The sequence below is a fragment of the Mastigoproctus giganteus genome, chromosome 10 (genome assembly GCF_048544385.1).
Source record: "Mastigoproctus giganteus isolate SK-2022 chromosome 10, ASM4854438v1, whole genome shotgun sequence".
In the NCBI taxonomy this organism is placed as follows: domain Eukaryota; kingdom Metazoa; phylum Arthropoda; class Arachnida; order Uropygi; family Thelyphonidae; genus Mastigoproctus; species Mastigoproctus giganteus.
Genome location: NC_143584.1, coordinates 36,049,932 through 36,071,690, shown reverse-complemented (window position 1 = coordinate 36,071,690; position 21,759 = coordinate 36,049,932). Strand labels below are relative to the sequence as shown.

The 21,759-nt window shown below is 34.6% G+C and overlaps 1 protein-coding gene across 1 annotated transcript in view; it reads left to right on the top strand.

The window, feature by feature from the left end:
- Positions 1-21,759, top strand: part of LOC150078977 (spindle assembly abnormal protein 6 homolog) — a 100,699-nt gene that overhangs the window by 66,692 nt on the left and 12,248 nt on the right. The window contains exons 10-14 of the mRNA XM_090382908.1: positions 2,502-2,645; positions 7,780-7,905; positions 11,968-12,049; positions 18,423-18,520; positions 21,032-21,106. Of these exons, the coding sequence (XP_090239034.1) occupies positions 2,502-2,645; positions 7,780-7,905; positions 11,968-12,049; positions 18,423-18,520; positions 21,032-21,106 (525 nt within the window). The remainder of the gene's footprint in view (positions 1-2,501; positions 2,646-7,779; positions 7,906-11,967; positions 12,050-18,422; positions 18,521-21,031; positions 21,107-21,759) is intronic.

The window sequence follows — 21,759 nt, the reverse complement described above, 5'->3', positions numbered from 1 at the left end:
GATTTCCGAATGACTCCATTATATAAAGGGTTCCATTTGCACCTGTCCCCCCCCCCCAAGGAACCTAACCCTGGTGCAATCGAGGGCTACCTGTATTCCAGTAAAAGTTTGACTGTATTTAGGAAGGTAGAAAAAATTTTGCATTTTTAATCAAATACAGTAATACCCCGACTTACGCTACCCCGACTTACGCGAACTCGGAGTTACGCGGTTCTTGATTTTTTCGTTTGGCTGCCGCCCACTATCTTCAAGGTCGTTTTTCATATGTTATCGATATACGGTGCGACGGCGGAGAATGAGAGCGAAAGATGAACAAAATTCAACTTTGCTGCTTTTATGTTTTTTATATCAGTGAAGGGGAAACACATTTCACCATAATAACGTAAAAACCAACACAATTCCAGCTATCGGTATAATCGCAAATGCAATTAGATCGAGTTTACTACCAGTTTATAACAGATTTCACTAGCAGAAACGCAACTGGATTTTTATTGTTTTATGGTAGTAACCCCTAGAAATGTGAGGTGTTAATAGCGTATCTCTGCCTTTATGGTGTTGTTTATTCAGTTGCTACATGCGCGCAGCTTTGTTTATGCGTATCAAGCGTGCCTCCTCGTTTTGTAATTGTGCTTTATTCCCTAAAAATGAGTAAAATACTTAATTAAAAGGTGTGAAAAGGAAGCGTCCTGGTGAAGACACTGCAGATTCAGAGAGAAAAAGAAAAGCAGTTATCGATAAACAGAGGCGGACTGGGTCAAAAATTCTTACCCAGGAAAATTTATAGTGGCCTCATACTATGGTTTATGGCCAAAATCACACTGGCCCACCGGGGTTTCCCCGGTAAGGCTTATGGCCAGTCCGCCTCTGTCGATAGAGAAAAAATATGAAATTGTGAAACGCTTTGAGCGAAATGAAAGACTATGTGATATTGCACGTGCTACAGGCCTAAATGAAGCAACGGCGAAAAGCACATGGAACGAAGAACGCGTTATAGCTACAAAGCAAGGAATAAAAAAAATTATTAGCTTGCTACGAAGAAATTCTGCGTGAAAAAAAGAACGCGCTGTGTCGTCAGACGAATTTGTTAGATTTTATGAAGCCATCGACATCGAAATAACTTTTTAACGTAAGTCATTTGTTTTTTTAATACATATTTTGTATTAATATGTATAAAGAACTGCAATTTTATTAATATTTTTCTTCTAAACTAGTGTTTTTGTTAGTCCTTGTCCCAATTAAGCAAAATTTATATGTATTTATATGCAAAGTTGTACCCCGACTTACGCGATTTTCGTCGGACCCACCTATCGCGTAACTTCGGGGTATTACTGTATTAATGATTAAGATGGTAACATTACCTATGAGGGTAACCTGTCGGGTGACCTGCCACCGTTCGCTGGGCTAAAATCGTCTATTGTACATCTCCAAACCTATATTTCTCCACATGAGCAACAAGTGCCAAAATTATTATGCTGTCATATAGAGGACTGAAATCAACTAAGTAGCCAATTTTGAAGTTTGTATTAGATGAACATTACAAAATATACACCTGCTGTGGCAGATAAAATTTGGCATACTTCAACCCATCAGTTTTAGTGTCACATTTGCCATTTTTTAAAATTCAAACAGCCAGAGCTCTGTAACCATTTAGAATCAGACATTTTTATGAATTTTTCATTTTTTCTCTAAATTAATCTGTAAAGTATGACTCACACATTATGAAACATGTTTTTCAAGATCATTTCATGTAAAATTCAAATATATTGTGTTTGTTATTGTTTTGAAATCATCCAATATGAGATGGCAGTGTAAAAACATCTGAGTCCATTACTTCCAACTAGATGGAAAGGAACAGTCTAAGCAATGGAAACACTTTTCTGTTGGTGGCAAAGTGATGGTATCAATCTCCCGGGAGTCTGAGGGTTTACTGTTAGTAAATTATTTAGAAACGATCCATACCATCAAAGAAGGAATTTTATTTTTCACAGATTAACAGATAATATCAAGGTTAAGGTGGTATGAAAAGCACACAAAAAGAATCATCTTTTACCAGAACAGTGTGAACAAAGACACACTAGCTTGTGGTTATAACGGGGACTGTTGTAATGTTTAAATACACTTCACAACTGTGGATTTAAACTCCTTGCAGATTAGCCTTATTCAGCTGATTTGGCACCTTCAGACTTTATATTTTCCCCAAATTGAGACATTTGGCTAGGATTCATTGTCATACCTATATTTCTAACAGTCATCTGAATTCTGTCAATGACTTTTTGGACAGCTTGGATAAAATCTGTAAGGATGAGATCAGAGCTTTGCAGGAATGGCAGCAGAAGTGTCTCACTAAAGAGAAAAATGTAAAAAAATAATAGGTATTTATTTATTTATTTTTATTTTGTTTTTCATAGTTGGGCCCAAAACATTTCATTCACCCTGTAACTGTTTCTCCAATCTTGAAGAAATGGTATTAAAATTTTACCATATGATTTTTCTTTATTTAGAAAAATCTTGAGGATTTGCTGGAGCAAAACAAAGTTCTTTTAAATAAAAGGGAAACTGCTATAAAATCATTAACAGAAGAAGTTGACAAAGGCAATGAAATAATTCGAAAACTGCAAGCAGAGATGCACAACAATCATGCCAAGGTAAGCAGAAAAACTTCATTTATGATTAGGTATTGTATAAAGTAGTGTTACTCAATATTTTGAATTCAGCAGGCTACTTAATCTGACCTTCCAACCCTGGGAAGTACCTCATTGCCTACTTCTTTTATGGGCACCTATGTAGCCAGGTGGGCAGGAGCAGCAGTGCGTAGCACATGCTTCTTGATTAGACCGGGGTTCGAGCCCGTGACCACCAAATGCGGAGGATGTGGAAAGGTCGGAATGACCACCGCATATCCCCGGAGCAATATGGCCTTAGTTGCTAATGCTCTTAAAAACCAAATAACAACTTCTTTTATCTAGTTTATTTTTTAACAAAAGTAGTTACTTGGTAATGTAGTTTAGGTATAAATAGTTATTATAAATAGTACTATAAAATTCCAGTGAAAATATTTAAACTGATTTTTTTTTTTTTTTTTTTTTTTGGACCCCATTGCCCAAAATCTGTAGTAATTGCGTCAGTTCATATTCATATTTCATCACTTTGTGTACTCAGGGCAAATGAGTGCTCATTCACCTTGCCCCATGATACTTATCCCTTGTACATGTACCACTTTTGTTTGAATGAAATGGCCTTTTCATTAGTGAGTTTTCCAAAAATGTGTGGGCTACTGTGGAAACTCACTCCACAGAGCTCCCCTGCCCAACTGTTCTCATTTTGACGTGATTTCCCAACATTAGAGTAAAGTTATTGTCAAAAATCAAATGAGAACAATTTAAAAAATATATAGAAAAATTTGTAAAAATATCTAAAAACAGTAAAATGCTTCTATAAGCATGTTGCTGATTTTTTAAGCTCAATCTTCTACAAATATTAATGTATGACTTCACACATTAATAGGTTACCATTAAAAAAATAATAAAATTATATGCTTTTTGGAATATGTTGCCTAATAAGAGCACCTCTTAATTTATATTAATCTCAATAGTTGAACCTGCACAGTAGCACACTATGCTGAAAATGAAGTTTGACATTTATTTGCTAAATTAGTATTAAATAGTTGAATGATGCAAGGAAACAAAGCTTGTGTAGCATTTGTCATAAAAAAAATTAAAAAATAATGAATAAGATAGAATATCTTCTAAATTTTATATTTTATAAAAATATGAAATGTGTACTTTTTTAAATTTTATTTTAAAAATATTCAGCTTGTCTTGATAAATGGTGTAGTTGGAGAAAGCCCTTGCCTGTGCATTGATTTTGCATTTGTTGGTTTTGTTTTCTCTCTCATGTGATTTTTTTTTTTTTTTTTTGTTGTTGTTTCAGATCTAACCTGTTCAAATCTCCTCTTAAGTCGGTTTTAATACTTCCTATTTTTGAAGATCAGTATTCATGGGTGAATGGAAGATTTATTTGAATAATGATGCCATTCATATCTAGTGGGTGGATGTAGTTCATCTCTTTCCTTCTAGTCTTAACATAAGCAAAGAATTCTTTGCTACTTTTCCTAGCATTCTTAGCCAAAGACATCTCATATTTTGTCTTAGATTGCGTAGCCTCCCACCTTAATGACTGATTGCAAACTAGTTCATACTTACTGTTTCTTTGTCCCCTGATAATCTATAATCATCCTATGCATTTTTCTTTTCTGCCACTAGTCTCATCAGTTCATCTGGCATCCATTTAAATCTAAACTTTGAAAAATATCCCTTAGTTGATATAAAAAGCTTAATAGCATCTGTGATTACTTCCCACCTAGAGTTTACAGTTGGTAACTTCATCATTTGGTACTGCTAAAAAGCATTTAAAACTAAGACCATTGTAGTCATCTTTAAAGAACAAAATCCCTTCCCTTTACCTTTGACAAGGGTTAAGGGAAGGGATTTTGCTTTTATAAAGGTGACTACACTTTATGGTCACTGCCATTTAGTGGTTCTTTTATTTGGAAATTCTTAATTCATGAAGAAGGCCTTCTGATAATCAGATCAAGAGTTTTAATTTTTCTTCTTTCCTCTCTAACATGATACTGTAGAAAACAGTCATCTAATAAATCCAGGTTGTTTTTGTTAATCTACTATTCTTCTCAGTATCATTCAAGTTTCTGAGGATGATTTTAAGTGCATTATTCATTTTTTAAAATATTTCTACCTTAGGTTTTGATATTCCAAGTTTTTGGTGTGAAAATAGCCACATTTTTTTTATTTGCTTTTGATTTATTTAATTGGTCCTTGATTAAATAAATTGGCTTTGGTTCTAGATAAACTTAAATATTATTGAGTTACTCCTGTTCTTAAATGTCGTCCTATTTTGTGTGCTAATTATCTTTATTGTTTTCATCCTGGTGCCTCACTTTCTGTTAAACTACTTTATTCACTTTGTTATGAACTTTCTGCTCATTCCAGTGAACCTGTTTGTCTTATCTTTAATATGGCAAAATAAGAAACTTTTCACTTTTTATACACATTTCTGAAATTTTTGATTCTTAGTTATGATTATTGGTTTCGTTAAAATCATAATTTCATCTTGGTGGTTCTCTTTTTGAATTAATCTCTTTGTTATTAACAAGATATTGATGAGAAATACTACAACTTTCTGAAAGTGATAAAGCCCAAGGAACCTATAATTAAAAAGAAATCCAAAGAAGAAAAAATTAGTCAAGAAACACTTGTCATGGTGAACCGAAGACGACAAATGAAGAGCAAGATAAACACTGACAAGAACAAAATTGGGTATACTGAGTTATGCAAAGCCATTAGAAAGAGACTCAGAGAGTACATAAGAAGATTTAACACAGGAAAAGTAGAACAAGCATTAAGGGAAAACAAAGTACTTAAATCAGCAGCTTTGAGCAGTAATACAGAAAGACAAATGATACTGAAACTGAAGAATGGAGACGATGTACTTATAAATAGCAGAGAAGGCATAATTCAAATAGCAGAAGACTACTATAAAGAATTATACAAGAAGCGAGGAAATGATGCCAGCAGTGGGGAAGATGGATCACAAATTAGTAACACATATGATATACCTGATATCCTTCCTGATGAGGTAGAACATGTTGAAGAAAATGAAGAATCAGAAAGCCCCAGGGGAAGATGAAGTTACTATACAGTTGTTAAAATTGGGAGGAAGAGACATGACACAGAATCTGGCAAGACTCTTCACAAAATGCATTAGAAGAGGCGCGTGATGCCCAAGGAGTGGAATAATGCAATCATAGTTTTGCTGAATAAGAAAGGAGATAAATCAGAAATTGGAAATTATAGACCAATTAGTTTGTTATCCCACATCTACAAGTTGTTCACAAGGGTCACTACTAACAGATTAGAAAGAATACTTGATGAGAATCAACCGAAAGAGCAAGCTGGCTTTAGAACAGGATTCTCAACTATGGATCACCTTCACGTAATATCACAACTAATGGAGAAAGCAAATGAATATAAACACCATTATGCCTGGCATTTGTGGATTATGAAAAGGCATTTGACTCCATACAGCATAAGGAAATGTTTCAGGCACTGGAAAGACAAGGCATAGATATCCCATATATTATGATATTGAAGAAAATATATGAGAATGCTACCTCCTTTATTAGACTAGACAAAGACAGTAATAAATATAAAATTGAGAAAGGAGTTCGACAAGGAGACACAAATATCTCCAAAGTTTTTACTGCTACTCTTGAAGAAGCTTTCAGGAGGTTAGACTGGTCGCGGAAAGGGGTCAATGTGAATGAAGAGTACCTAAACCATTTACGATTTGCAGATGACATTGTGTGATCATAAGCCATGATCCCAAAGAATTAGAGGAAAACCTTAATCAGTTATGCAGAGTTAGCAAGGATTTTGGATTAAAGGTGAATATGGCTAAAATAAAAGTAATGACAAACAAGTATGCCACAGAAAGGGATATAATCATTGAAGGAGTAGTAATTGAAAAGGTGGATTCATATACTTACCTGGGACAAGTCATTAGCTGTAATAATGATAAATGGCTGGAAGTGAAGAGAAGAATAAATTTTGGATGGATAGCTTTCAGGAAAGCTATCCATCCAAAATTTTGAGGAGCAATATCCCAATTTTGTCTGAAATTTAAAATAATGAACCAATGTATACTCCCACCATGACTTTTGGAAGTGAAACTTGGGCACTCACCAAAAGAATGGAAGAGAAGCTGAAAACTACTCAGTGAAGAATGGAATGAATTATATTAAAAATCATACTGTTAAATAAGAAGAGAAACATGGATTAGGCAGAAAACTCAACTAAAGGACATTCTTATCAAAACTAAAGAACTAAAATAATCTTGGGCAGGACACAGCTTGAAGACGTCATAACAGATGGACTAAAAAAATAGCAGAATGGTACCCAAGAGGAGCTAGAAGAAAACCTGGAAGACAATGATGGAGATGGACAGATGAAATTCACGAGTTCATGGGTAGCAAATGGATGTCCGTTGCACAAAACAGAATGAACTGGAAAGTTGCTGGAGAGGCCTTCATCCTGCAGTGGATTGAAAATGGCTGATGACGATAATGTTATTAAATAATGGAAATCAAATTTTCAATTTCAGATTTATACTTCCATTTGACAAGATTTTCTCAAGGCAGTGCCTACGTTTTTATTGGTTTCATTCATTTTATTGTCATTCTTTTTTATTCTAATTTATTTTCTAATGCTGACATATACTTTTTTTCTAACTGATCTTCTTACTTATCAGTGGTTGCTAATTTTGAGGGTTTTTTTCCTTTTCTTCAGTATATCATACATTTTAGCTTCCAAACAAAATGATACCATTAATTTTCTTATCCCTCTATATTTCTATATTTTCTTAGCTTTGTGTGTTTTAAATTGTATCTTATTTGGGTCATGATGCTAGTTGGCACCAGCAGTTTAATATAGCACAAAACATGAATTTCCTGTTTTTGCGATATAGAAAATGCAAACAAACACGATGTGTCCAAATTACTTCTGTCAAATTTATATTTTTCCACATGCAGATAAACTTCTCATTACTTTTTCTTGTAAGATTTTCTTTAAAAATAGAGAACTTTTTAAAAAGCAGTAAAGCCATCGTTTACTAAATGTTTTGGTTTATTCATTTTTCTTCTAAAATATTAGCTTACATACTTTATTATTTATTAGTCTTACATACTTTTTTTTTTTTTTTTTTCAGTTGAAAGTCCGGGCTAAAATAGCAGTAAAACAAGAAGACTTGTTGAGTGAAAAAGAACATCAGCTTCAGCATTTACAAGAAGAACTGGTAACTATCAAAGAAAAATTAAAGGGCAAAGAAGAAGAAGTAAGTGATACTTTGAAGCGAAACATTATAGGAAAAAACTGTTAATTGAATAAATTAAGTTTGTATGGTTATGGAAAAATTTCACAGGTGTTTTAAACTGGATGTTCAGGCTAAGTGTGATAAGTCCACCATATAGAGAAAGATGGAGTCAAAATATTTATATCTTATTGTATTTTTCCTGTATTGTTCTTTCTTTCTTCTATTAAAAGAAGGAAAAATCCTTTTGGTAATGCATTATATCTTCCTACAAAGAATTTACTACCTTTAAGCTTTAGTTATTGCAGCAATTTTGAAGTGATATAATACAAAGTCGTCTTGAGAAATGAAGAATTCTCCATGTGGGAGATCAGTGCCATAAAAAAAAATAATAATAAAAATCTAAGACTTGAATAGGAAAAGAACATATGGGGAGATTTTTTTTATTTCAAAACATAACATGTCTGTAATTATGGAAATTAAGATATAACCTGACTTTTTTTTTAGCTCATTTTGTGAATCCACTATTTTTCTTTAAAAGAAGCAAAATTTTAGCAACTAAATGTGATTTAAAACTAGGTTTGCTTCAAAAATTCATTGCTCAGTTGTTTTGAAATGTAACCTAATACATGTCCAAGCATTAAATAGTTTAAGGAATATTTTTTTAACATAACATTTTCATGAGCAATACTGTGTGGTGTAAAGTTTGATTTTATTCCAAGTTATATTGCCCTTTTATAGCTCTTAGGATTCATGCAGTCTGTGGTCTACATCCATTAGCTTAATATTTTTCAGCTTGAGAATGCTAACAAATTCAAATTTCAAATAAACCACAATGATACTTAATTTGTCATTATGGTTTGTTTGAAACTTGAATTCCTACCATTAGTATCTATCAGAATCTGTCATCCATGTAAAATATTTTTCCATTTATTGTGGTTGTATTGGTTGCACTTTTCCTTTTGAGTTTTAAAATGGAAAATACTGTTATTAATTTGAATAGTGGTTGAATAGTTGAATAGTTATTAATTTGAGAAAAAATTGGTTGAATTGGTTTGAAAAAATTGGTTGAATTGGTTTGAGAAAGTTGGCTGAATAGTTATTAATTTGAGAAAAAATTGGGTCTTTCAGGACTTCTGGCTTTAAAAGTGAAAAGTGTGCTGATCCTGATCCTAACTTGTCAATTTTGAAATGGAGGGAAAAAAAAAAAAAAACTTTTCAAGCATGATAGCAAGAAAATGAATTGCTCAGAGTTGTGATACTTTCAGATATCAAAAACAAATTTTATCCAGTGGTAAGAAATACCAAGTCTTGTTACAGTACTTTTTCTTGGCTTCTTACCCTACTAAGATGTGAATCCCAATAATTAGTGGACTGAGTAAAGCAAAACCTGTGAATATTAGCTACGTTTTTAAAGACTGCTCTGGAGGAAATGTTGCTAGTTTGCACAAATTTTTTAAGAAATTTTCCCAATGAATTGCCCATTATCCTCAGGAGGAAAGAATAATGTACTATGTAAAGATTGGGTCACCATCCCAAAGCTACCTGACACCAGGAAATACTCAGCAGATCTAAGGTATATAAAGACATTATGGAATTAGTAGAAGCAGACAGATTCCATGGGATCACTTGGATGCTTTTAGTCACATTTAATTCATTTTTTAAAAGTTTTATGATAACTATTCAAGAATGATAATTTTTCTTGTTTTTGCCATGAATAAGCTAAATGAGCTTTATACTTTGGCATCCATTTGCACCTTGAATGTATATGTATCTCAGAAATGAAGATATACATTTTATGCCTCTTCTGTTAAGTTTTATGTACTGGATGTGTTATGTTTTGATAAAAAGCTCCTCATATGTGAAACACATTCAAATATAAGGTGTTAAGATATGTTTTGTGAATTTGTAATTCCATGTCAGATGTGATAATCCATCTTGACACAAAAAGCTGTATGTGGATGATCTGTGTTTACTGGTAGTTTTTAAAGATTAAATAGCAGTAGCTATTTTACAATATTAATGTGCTGAAAACATATTCTGCAGTCTGGTATACAACATTTCTTGCGGTGATTGCAACTCGTCTTACCAGGGTTCGACTCGTTTTCCTTTGAATATTTGTGTTAATCAACATGTGGCTTCAGTTCATGCTTCTCGTGCAGCATCAGAATTAGCCATCCACACTGTTAACAAAAAACACTTATTTATTTAACGAGGCCAAAATACTTAGTGTTCAACGTAATTATACGCGACTATTAATTTCAGAAACCATTGAAATTAAATTACACAAAAATTCTGTTAATGTTCATCGGCCATGTCTGATCTCCGATTCGTGGGCTTTTATGCACATGCGTGAAGACTAATAATCCCTATTTAAGTTTCATGCGCAACCATATTCGGTAATTTTCATTCCTGTGATCACGACATACGGTCAAAGAGCATTATTGGCTTCAGGAAAGAAAAAATCGTTTTGCAATTTTTTTGTTCAAATTCCTTTAATTAATTTTCTTATTTTTAATTGCGTTAAATTGAATTTTCTTGTGTTAAATTGATTTTTCATTATTTTTTAATTATTTGTTACTCTAATGTAAGTTTTTTTTATTTTTTTATTTTAATTTCTGGAGAGTAATATACGGAAGTGTTCTACATACTATATTGAGGTAAACTCCTCTTATTATTTAATATTGATATCAACGTAGAACTTGAGCATCACAGCTCTGGTTCATACTAAGAAAAGAAAACATAAAAGAAAGGAAAAATGCATGTTATTGTACTGTAAAAACTGATATGTATTTCATAGCCTTGGTTATTATAGTTGACTTCTTTTGTGCTGATCCCTTCACCGCTTCTTCACATATTCTGTCTTTGTCCTTTATTATTGTGTTAACTGTTGACACTGGCAAATCTAAATTCCGCACGATACTTTTTAATATTTGACCATTTTCACACATCTTATTATTTTAATTTTCTGATCCAAATCGATAACTTTCCTTTTCTTGGTAGATTTACTAGTACTGCTGTCACTTATTCTCTTAGTTTGTACCATGATAACAGTCAAAATGAAATTTTCTGCGAAGAACTTTACAGGGGAAAAACACTATTATCACCTCATGCACTCACATTTTACTAAAATGTGAGCAATAATAAAGCACATTTCTGGAGGTCATGACCATAAAACAATAGACAATTTGCAGTTTTCGGTTTATTGGACTTTTCTGTTAGTGCAGTTCATTATAAACAGATAGTAAACTTGATCTTATTTCATTTGCAATAATATCTATAGCTGGAATTCTGTGGATTTTTATGTTATTATGGTGAAATGCGTGTCCCCTTCACTAAAATCTTTAGTCTATAAAAGAAAACAAATTTTCGAAATGTTCTCTTCATTCCTATTTTTTAAGGTTGTTACTCCATATCTCGTTTGTACAATTTGTATGTACCGTGTTCATCTTTATTGATTGATTGGTGGTTTTTTTTTTTTTTTTTTTACTGTTTTAAATTTTACAATCCTAAAAAAAGAGTGGAAAAAATTTACGCATGTCTGAAGTTACGTAACTTGTGCTTATCTAAGTGGGGGACTTACTGTATTTGTTTCTCTATGTTCTTTATTTATGCACATACATAGTGGAGTGAGTAATAATAATAGAATTTTGTGATTTGTATTGTACCTTCTAAATGTAATAGAAGTGTTTAATGGATGGCTGTTAATTGACTGTGTTGTTAAAATAAAATCAATTGACAAAAAGTGCTATTAGAATCCAGTTAAAAAAGAAAAAGAATATATTCAAATGAAATAAGGCAGACATTATGACACTACTTTTAAATACTGAACTATTTTTGGACTGATTTTATTTACAGATAGTTTACTATCATGAAACTTACTCATAATTTCACAAATTGATCATTTTAATGACAGGAAAAAAATAATTTTTTCCTGATAAAAATTAAAACTACCTGTTTATTTTTAAAATTTCTTTGTCCAGATTAGTTCATATTAAAAGTTTAATTTGAAATCAATAAGATAATCAAAAGAATGAAGTTTATAATTAGTTGATTTTTAATTTTTTTTTTTTTTTTTTATTGAAGTTGGCAAAGCAGTCAGAATCTATAGAAAATCTCAACCATAAAGTAGAAGAATATGAAAAACAAGTAAAAACAAATGAAGGTGGTAAGTTCATTTACTTATTTTGTCCTGAATTTTACTAATGAATGAAATATAAAGGGCATTTGAAAAGTTCATGGCCTGAATATGAATGGTTTATATGAGGAGCCTGGTAACATGTTACCAGGCTCTTTTGCTGAGTTTTTCTCACAATTTGTCTTTGATGTTTTCATGCAAGCCCTCACAAGTATGCATAATGTTCCCCCGAGACTGCCTAACCTTTCTGAAGGTAATCCACTAGCAACACTTCATGAGCATCCCAATTTCTTCAGCTGGCATGGTGATGCCATCACCATGCCAGCTGAAAGAATTTGACTTGGCTTACTTTGGAGGGAGAAAAGAGCTGCGTTTCCACTGTTTGAACTGCTCCTTTGTCTCTGGCTGAAATTGATGACCCATGTCTCATCCATGATCACAAACCTTGCAGGGAAATTTTCCTTATCTGCTTTGGTAAACAATGCAAATGTTCACTTGATTGACAACTCTTGTGTGTTTTCGGTCTGTTCTCAACAACTTTGGGACCCATCATGTTGACACTTTTTTCATAGCAAGAAGCTTTGTTATTATATGTACCTGTGTAGATGAGATGCCCCAGATGCTGGCAATGTACAAAACTGTCATTTGTAGATCATGCATTACCACATCATGGATGTGGTGATGAGTGATCAACTTCTGGTGTGATGGATGCTGCAGGTCTTCCACAACTTGGGTCATCATCCTGGCTCTCCCTCCCTTGTTTAAGTTCTGCTGCCCACTTCTTAACCAAGGAATAAGAAGGGACATCCTACCCCAGTGTCGGAACCTTATCCTCATAAATTGCCTCTGCTCCTAGTCTCTTTTTTCCCAAATATTGGATGGCTACAAAGTGACTGTTCATACTCTAGCCACGAACTTTTCAAATGCCCCTGGTATAATGCATTTTTAATGTTTCTGCAGGCTAATATAATAAGCAAATAGTAGTTAGTAGTTATGTTGATTACAAAAAAAAAACACCTTTTCAGACTGCATTTCTGCACTTCTACTATATTGCCCATTCATTTCTCAAATCAGCACATGTATAATATATTATCTAAAAACACAGCACACATAATATCCAATGCCTCAGCTACAATATTCAGTATGTGGATAACCTATGTAATATCTATGGAAAAAAAGAAAAAAAAAGAAATTATAATTGGTAACATTCTATTGGTCCAATTGTAATGGAGTTAATTTGGTGAGGCTTGACAAACCTTTGTAAAAGGGCCAAATATAAATTTCACAGAAATCTATTTTGATAGGCATGGTGAAAACAATAGTTACTTTTTCTATATGTGTTATCACGCCTAGCTGCCCTTGCACCATTAAATCCAAAGAAACAACAGCTGTCATGTCTAAAAAGACTAAAAATTAAATAATTATGATATTTTTCTTTGTTTTAAAATCTTTTCTTTATTTTATAGCATAGCTTTTGATTAGCAATTTTCCAGTCTGTTATAGGGTGTTTGCATGCTGATTCTGCTGAAATGAGATCATCAGTGACAGCATTGGGACTTTGCTACTTTCACTTATTTGGAGTGGTCTAGGATTGAAACCCATAAGAGACAAGGAAAATGCTTAAAGGCTTCTCCAGCTGAGGATGTAAGTTGAATAAAGTACAAGGTGTGACTATTAAACAATGAGATTGCATGTGCAGCCTATGATACTAAGGCACAGAAGGTGACCTTGAACCTTACCCTATTTGTATGCCAATTTGCTTTGCAGTGAGACAAGTTTTCATTACCTTGTGCTTTTGCAGTTTGTCAGAAAAGTGACAGACAAAAGAATTGAACAGTGAATCAATGTTAGATTTTTAACAAAACTAAAGAAAATATCAACTGAAAGTTATGAATTGTTACATCAAGTTTATGGGAAGATACCATGGCAAGAGCTTGTGTGTTTGAGTGGCATAAAATGTTTTTAGAAGGAAGAGAAAATGTGAAGACAATGAACAAACAGACCATCTGGTATCCATGAAAACTAATGAAAATGTGGACCAAGTGAGGACATTGATTGTCATTTAAGCATTAGAATGGTTGCATCAAAACTCAATATGTCAAAAACAGTTGGACAAATTTTTACTGAAAATTTGACACAGAATTTGAAAATTTGACACAGAAGCCTATGATAGATACAAGTTGATATGCAACCAAGTTACAAAGGAGGTTAGGCAGGCGAAGGCAGATTACGAGAAATCCTTGGCAAGGGATGCAAAGAAAAACAGCAAAGAGTTCTTTACTTATGTAAACTCTAGAAGGAAGGGGATGAATCAGATTGGTCCACTTGATATTGATGGGTCAACTGTTGATGATCCTGCTCAGGTAGCTAACAAACTAAATGAATATTTTGCATCGACATTCACACATGAGGAGTTATTCAGCAAGGGGAATGCCAGAGGTGTATTCAACTCTAGCAGTAAGCTACAGAATCTTGAAATAACTGGGAGTAAAGTGGAGGAGAAACTGTTGAAGATAAACACAAGAAAGGCACCCGGGGTGGATGGGATCTATCCAGTTATATTAAAGGAGGCAGCAAAGGAAGTAAGCAAACCCTTAGCCATAATTATGAGAGCTTCCTTGGACTCAGGGGAGGTACCCATAGACTGGAAATGTGCAAATGTGACCCCAATTCACAAAGGAGGATCAAAGGCTGACACAAGTAACTATAGACCTGTGAGCTTAACTTCTGTTCCAGGAAAATTAATGGAGGCACTGGTTAAAGAAGCACTGCAGGATCATTTAGACAAGACTTCAGTTATAGCTCAGACACAGCATGGTTTTGTTAAGGGGAAGTCTTGCCTGACCAACTTGATTGGATACTATGATGCAGTCACAAAAGAACTGGATGCAGGGAATAACTTTGATATTATATACTTGGATCTTAGAAAGGCTTTTGATACTGTTGCACATGGAAGACTGCTACACAAATTGGAGCAGTGTGACATTGGAGGCAAATTGCTGCTATGGATAAAGGGGTGGTTGAGGGGGAGAAGACAGAGAGTGGTAATCAATGGACACTGCTCATCGTGGACTAATGTTATTAGTGGAGTCCCTCAGGGCTCAGTGTTGGGTCCATTATTGTTTTCTGTATTTATAAATGATATTGATGATGGTATATCAAGCTTAATGTCCAAGTTTGCAGATGATACAAAGGTTGGCAGGGTTGTCAAGGACACTACTGACACTACACTGCTGCAACAGGATCTGGAAAGGTTGAGCAGATGGGCTGAGAGGTGGCAAATGAAGTTTAACATTGACAAATGTAAAGTACTACACATGGGAAACAGCAACCCCAGGGCAACGTATCAACTCTGTGGTACTACACTGACAGTGGTAGAGAATGAAAGGGACTTGGGGGTGATTGTGCAGGCAGATATGAAGTTCTCTGAGCAGTGCAGACGGGCTGCAAGAGTAGCTCATGGAGTATTGTCAATGATATACAGGAATTTTTCCAGCAGGGATAAGGAGGTGATTATTCCATTGTACAAGGCAATGGTCAGGCCACACATAGAGTACTGTATACAGGTCTGGAGGCCTCATTTCAAGAAGGATGTAGAGCTGCTGGAACGAGTACAGAGAAGGGCAACAAGATTAGTGAATGGAACAAAGGGGTGCTCTTACGAAGAAAGGCTTAAGTTTTGCAAATTACAGTGTCTGGAGACTAGGCACCAGCGAGGTGATCTGATAGAGGTGTATAAAGCCTTGAATGGTTTAAGCATGCTCAATGCTGATGGGATTCTTCCTCTAGCTCAGAAAAATCACCTGAGAGGGCATAAATTCAAATTGAGGAAAGACAGATGTAGGATAGACGTGCGGAAATTTGCCTTTGGCCAGCGGGTGGTTGGTTGGTGGAACAGACTGCCATCCCTTGTGGTGGAGGTTGATAGCCTAAATAAGTTTAAGGCTCAGCTGGACAGGTATTTTGAACGAACAGAGGGGTGAAGTGGAAGTGGGTTTTTTTTTTTTTTTTTGGCTGATGCTGCATAAGCTTGCTTTCTTGCATCAAATGCCTCTACTAATGCTAATGCTAATGCTAAAAATTTATGCATGAGAAAAGTGTGCCATAGATGGTACCATAAATTTTGAATGATTAGACTTCAAATTTGTGAAGATGTTTTGAAAAACATAGTGAAGAAAATCCAAACTTTCTGAGTACTCTAACTACTTGCGACGAAAGTTGGCTGCCCCAGTACAACTCACAACTCAGAAACTAAAATAAAAGGTGAAACAATTCCCTGGACTAAAAAAAGTATGAATGTCAAAATCAAAAATGAAAACCATGCTTCTTGTTTTCTTCATTATTAAAGGAATTATGGCTAAATACATTCCGTGAAAACAGACATTACACTGAAGTTCTGGCAAAGCTGCTTGAAAAAATTCAAAGAAAGTGAAGTGAATTGTGAACAATGGTTGGATGCTCCAGTAAGACAATGTTGCAGCACACAACACACTCTCTGTTCACCAGTTTCTGGGCAAATAAACAAATCCCTGTGGTTGAACATGCACCCTACTTGCCAGACCTATCCCCTTGTGGTTTTTTTCCCCTTCCCTAAACTGAAAAGTATACTTAAGGGAACCCATTTTCAGTCCATTAAAGACATTCAGAAAAAAAACAACCAAAGTGTTAAAGGGCTTACAAAAGATGACTTCCAGAAATGTTTCTGTGTTTGGAAGAAGCATATTGTGAACAGCATGTGCAAGCTCAAGGCAATTATTTTGAAGTGGATAACTTTTAAGATAGGAAATATTTCGTTTTATTTATTTTATTGCAACAGTCTCATTATTTAAGAACCACACCTTGTAGGAGACAACCTCATCCCAACTAAACATACATATATTTTTGCCTGTGGATGCACATTTGTAGATATAATACATGGTATATGCATGTGAACTAGTACGCCATGACCAAAGTAATGAATGTGCCAAAATTCACAAACAACAAAAGTTGTACTGAAATGTGAATATATGAATAACTCTCATGCTTTGTGTGACATCTTGATTTTGCAATGCAGGGTCATATTCTACCTTACAAATCCATGTAAAACATGAATTAGTTTTTGACATTCTTTTTGAATGGGGGGGTGGGGGGAAGTGTATGTGTATTTTGGATAAATTTATTTTTCTCTGTATTTAGTTTTAAGACAATAATTATACCATGTTATATGATTATGACATAATTATATACAGGGTGTTTCAGTTAAACGTTTCAGAACTTCTAAGAGGGGTAGGGTACATCCTGACAACTCGAAATCATATAGCAATGTGGGGTCGGAAATGCTTTCCTGAAGCGGTGTTGTACACAGAAGCACCATAAAGAAAAGAGACCGTAAGTGAGAAATCGTTTTAATAATACATGAAAAGAAGCAAAAGGTACATGGATTAAAGTAAGTGTTCGAAGTTTCTTCCACGGGCTACAATGCACGCCTCACATCTCCGACGCATGGACATCCGAATATTCTGGAATACTCCAGGCGAATTTCGAATTTCTTTGGCAGCTACTGCGATTCTTGCAACCAGTTCCTCAGCATTGTCAACAGGGGTGTCATAAACTAGCGATTTCATATGACCCCAGAAATAAAAATCAAGACATGATAGGTCGGGTGACCGAGCAGGCCAACGCACGGGACCACCACGTCCGATCCACTGTTGACCAAATGTGACATCCAGGTAGTTACGAACATCTCCGCTATAATGGGCAGGGGCTCCATCGTGTTGGAACCACATTGTCTGTTGCGTCGATGCAGAAATCTGTTCATCTCTCAAAAGTTGTGGCAATGCTTGCTGCAGAAAGATCAAGTAGATAGGTCCGGTTAGACGACACGGTAACAGGTAAGGTCCGATGAGGTGATCTCCCATAATATCGGCCCATACATTGACCGAAAATTGAATCTGTGCTGCACGACGTCGTATTGCATGCGGGTTCTCGACTGCCCAGATATGGTCGTTATGCGTGTTGAAAATTCCTTCCCTTGTGAAGGATGCCTCATCGAAAAACAACACTTCAGCAGGAAAAAGGGGATTTGTAGCACATTTTCCAAGGTACCACTGTGCGAAAGCAATACGAGGTTGAAGAAACTTCGAACACTTACTTTAATCCACGTACCTTTTGCTTCTTTTCATGTATTATTAAAACGATTTCTCACTTACGGTCTCTTTTCTTTTTATGGTGCTTCTGTGTACAACACCGCTTCAGGAAAGCATTTCCGACCCCACATTGCTATACGATTTCGAGTTGTCAGGATGTACCCTACCACTCTTAGAAGTTCTGAAACGTTTAACTGAAACACCCTGTATAGCCACTGGAAGAAAGAATTATTAAATTATGTATTATTTTAGCAGTTATATAATTTTTTGATTTTCAGTGATCAAGTGGCTAAACAAGAATCTTACTGAAGTCCAGATGAACCATCGTCGAGCACCACTTGTTGACCCAACTTCTACTGTGGTACAGCTTCGTCAGGTATGGAAGGAGTTCAGTTGCTATGTTTAAGATGCTTTTTTTTTTTTTTTTTGTACTCAGTTTTTAGTGGCCATCTTGAATCATGAACTTCATTATCTTCTTGGTTTATGTGATATTGGACAGCCAGCATTTATTTTTTTTTTAATACCAGTAGTAATGACTGGAAGTGAATGATTGAAAATAGGAAGCATTGCATTTGCTAAAAGTTTTATTTAATGAACTTGGAAACCATAGAGTTCAGAAACAACTTAGTAGTACCTGTGACACAGGTTTCACACACTAAAAAGTTTAGTAAACTTTTCTGGTCTTGGTTTTTTTTTTTTTTTATATGAATACCCCAAGCACAAAAGGTATTAGAACATATAGCACTTAGTACTGTGTGTGGGTTAAAGGTTGAGAAGATGAAAGAAGATACTTGTTGACATTAGACTTGAATTTCTGTAGACTATAATTTTCACGAAATGTGTATGAAGGGAGGTTGTTCCAGAAAATTTGGGGTTGAAGGAATGAATGGGGAAGAAGAACAGTTTGTTTTGTGAGTTTGAAGTTGAACAGTGAAAGGATTCTGAGTGGTTGCCACATGTGTTTGGACTGGTTTGGAAGAGAGAGTGGGAATTATAGAAGCCAATCTAGAAGAGCAGTGTCTATGAGAAAGAGTGGAGAGAGAGTTTATTATATGGGTCATTAATTAACGTAACTGCCCTCTTTTGAATGGAGTCTAGAAGCCTGAGAGGGGTTTGGGGATGCCATCCCCCAAACCTCTCTCAGGCTTCTAGGAATAATATTCAATGGTAGGGTGGATTTGCTATTTGTACAGAGTGAGCAGCTGTTTGGAAGAAAAGTAATGTCAAGAACAAAAGAGAACACCCAGTTTTAGATGCGGAGGAAACAATAGTTGTAATGTGCTTATGCCAAGAGAGATTAGAAGTCAGGGTAATCCTCCCCAATAAAGATGTGTGATAACACTCTGATTTCTAGGCAAGGAGAGATAACACTGATTTCTAGGCAATTAGAGGGGAGATATAAGACAGAACTGAGTTTTAGAAGGATTGAAATCAACTAAGTTGTCTTAACCCTACTGGAGAATTACCTGGAGACCAGCATTTAAGGAATTGTTAGTGGATATTCAAGAAGTTGAAGCTATTTGTGTAGAGCAAGGTTTCTCAAAGTGGAAGGTGGAATGCAATGTGCTATCATCAGCAGGACTATGAATAGGATTTCCTGTCAATGGAAGAAGGTCATTAATATACAAGAGGAAAAAAGTGGGAGAAAGAACAACCGTGGGGAACACCAGCATTAGTGGAAAAGTTAGAAGACAGAGAGCCATATACCCAGTTACAAAAAAAAACAGTTGGCAAACCATAAGCTTGAAGCTTACGCGGAAGACCTTTATGACAAACACAATCAAAAGCCTTTGAAATGTCAAGAGCAACTGCTTGAGTTTCACCAAACTTTTCCATTGAATTTGTCCATAGGTGGGTAACATAAACCACGATATCACCAGTGGATTGACACTGATGGAATCAATACTGGCAATCATTGATCAAATGGAAGGTTTCTAGGTAGTTTGAGTTGGTGGTTAATTTATTTCTCCATTATTTTAGAAAGAGTAGAAGTAAGTGTAATGGGACAATAATTGGATGGAAGGGATTTGTCACCCTGTTTAGTCATTGGCTGGATATGAGCAAATTCCAAAGAAGGGAAAACATCTTTGGAATAAGAAAGTGAAAAATCAATATGGAACAGGAGTAAGTTCAGGAGCACAGGTTTTGAGAACAAGTGGAGAAATGTCATCAGAACCCAGAGCTTCCTTGCATCAAGATTGTTTAAAATCCTTCTGATATCCTTTTGACAGAAGACACAGGTCTTACATGTACTGGAATGGTGGGAGGTGGTTTTACTAAGATTATCATGAGACAGATCATCAGTTTCTTGATCTGAATAATCATTGATTAAATTAAATATTTTTATCATTTAATTAATGTCTTTACAATAACTATAATTCAGTAATATCTAAAATAACTGATAGTTTATGAAGACTTGTTTTTTACAATTTGTCAGTTATTTTTGGTATCAATTGGATGTTATAGACTGTTTGTAGTATTGAATTTTGTAGTATTGAATTTTGAAGTTTTGCGGCAGTAATGTGCAGTGGTATTGTTAAATGGTAATAAAGCTGCACGATTTTTTTTTTTTTTTTAGCCATTTTTACAGGAGAGAAGGTTGTTTTTTTAGTTCTGTGACATTTTATAGTGTTATAGTAAGTTTTGTTATGATTTGTTTAGCTTAATAGACTTTAATCCTATTCAGTAAAAATAATCGTGTCCTCCAGTATCCCTTTTTATTATATAGTGCATGTGTACTATATATCATATGCCACAGAAGTACATGGAGTGCTAAATGCCATTGAATTTTTCTAAATTACATTAAATATGATTTTTTTTTTCATTGGCTTTATTTTAAAAGATTTTCTTTTCAATTCCTGTATTTTACTATTATTTTTAAATTTAGCCTCTCTCAGTGATACCTTCTGTTGGAACAAGTTCTGCCCTCATCAGAACATCATCCCTTACTACACCATATCAGGTAAGCATAAATATTTCAAATAGCAAATGCCAAAGCACTTCGGCATTATTTTTACATAGAATGCATAGTGAAGGAAATAAATACATTACGAAAATTAATACTTTTATATTAAACTCTTATTAGTAAATTAATAAGAGGAGTTTACCTCAATATAGTACGTGGAACACTTCCATATGATACCCTCCAGAAATTATTATCAACGTAGAACATATTGAGTATTACAACTCTGATTCATACTATCTAATTAAACTCTTATATGTGAATATTCTAGATAAAGCTTTAAGTTTTGTAATGTACTAATAAAACCATAATTCAGCCAATACTACATATATATTATAAAACTCATCTCCTAACTACTTTTATTTCCAACATGAACACCTTTACATGGTAGGTAATATGTCATTAAACCAAAACTTTCAACAAAAACATAGTCAGGAAGCTTGAACAAAGAGCTCTCAAAGTGACTTCTTTGAACTAAATTTATAAAATAAAATTCAAACTTCTTTTAAAAAAAAGCAAAAGCAATATAGCGTGTGCGCGTGTGGTTTGTAAAATAAATAGTGTCTGTAGAAATGGAAATGAAAAGTACACATGGTGCCTGAACTAAGGGATAGTGAAAGTGGAAGTGAAGTAGTGGTTAAACAGGTAAAATA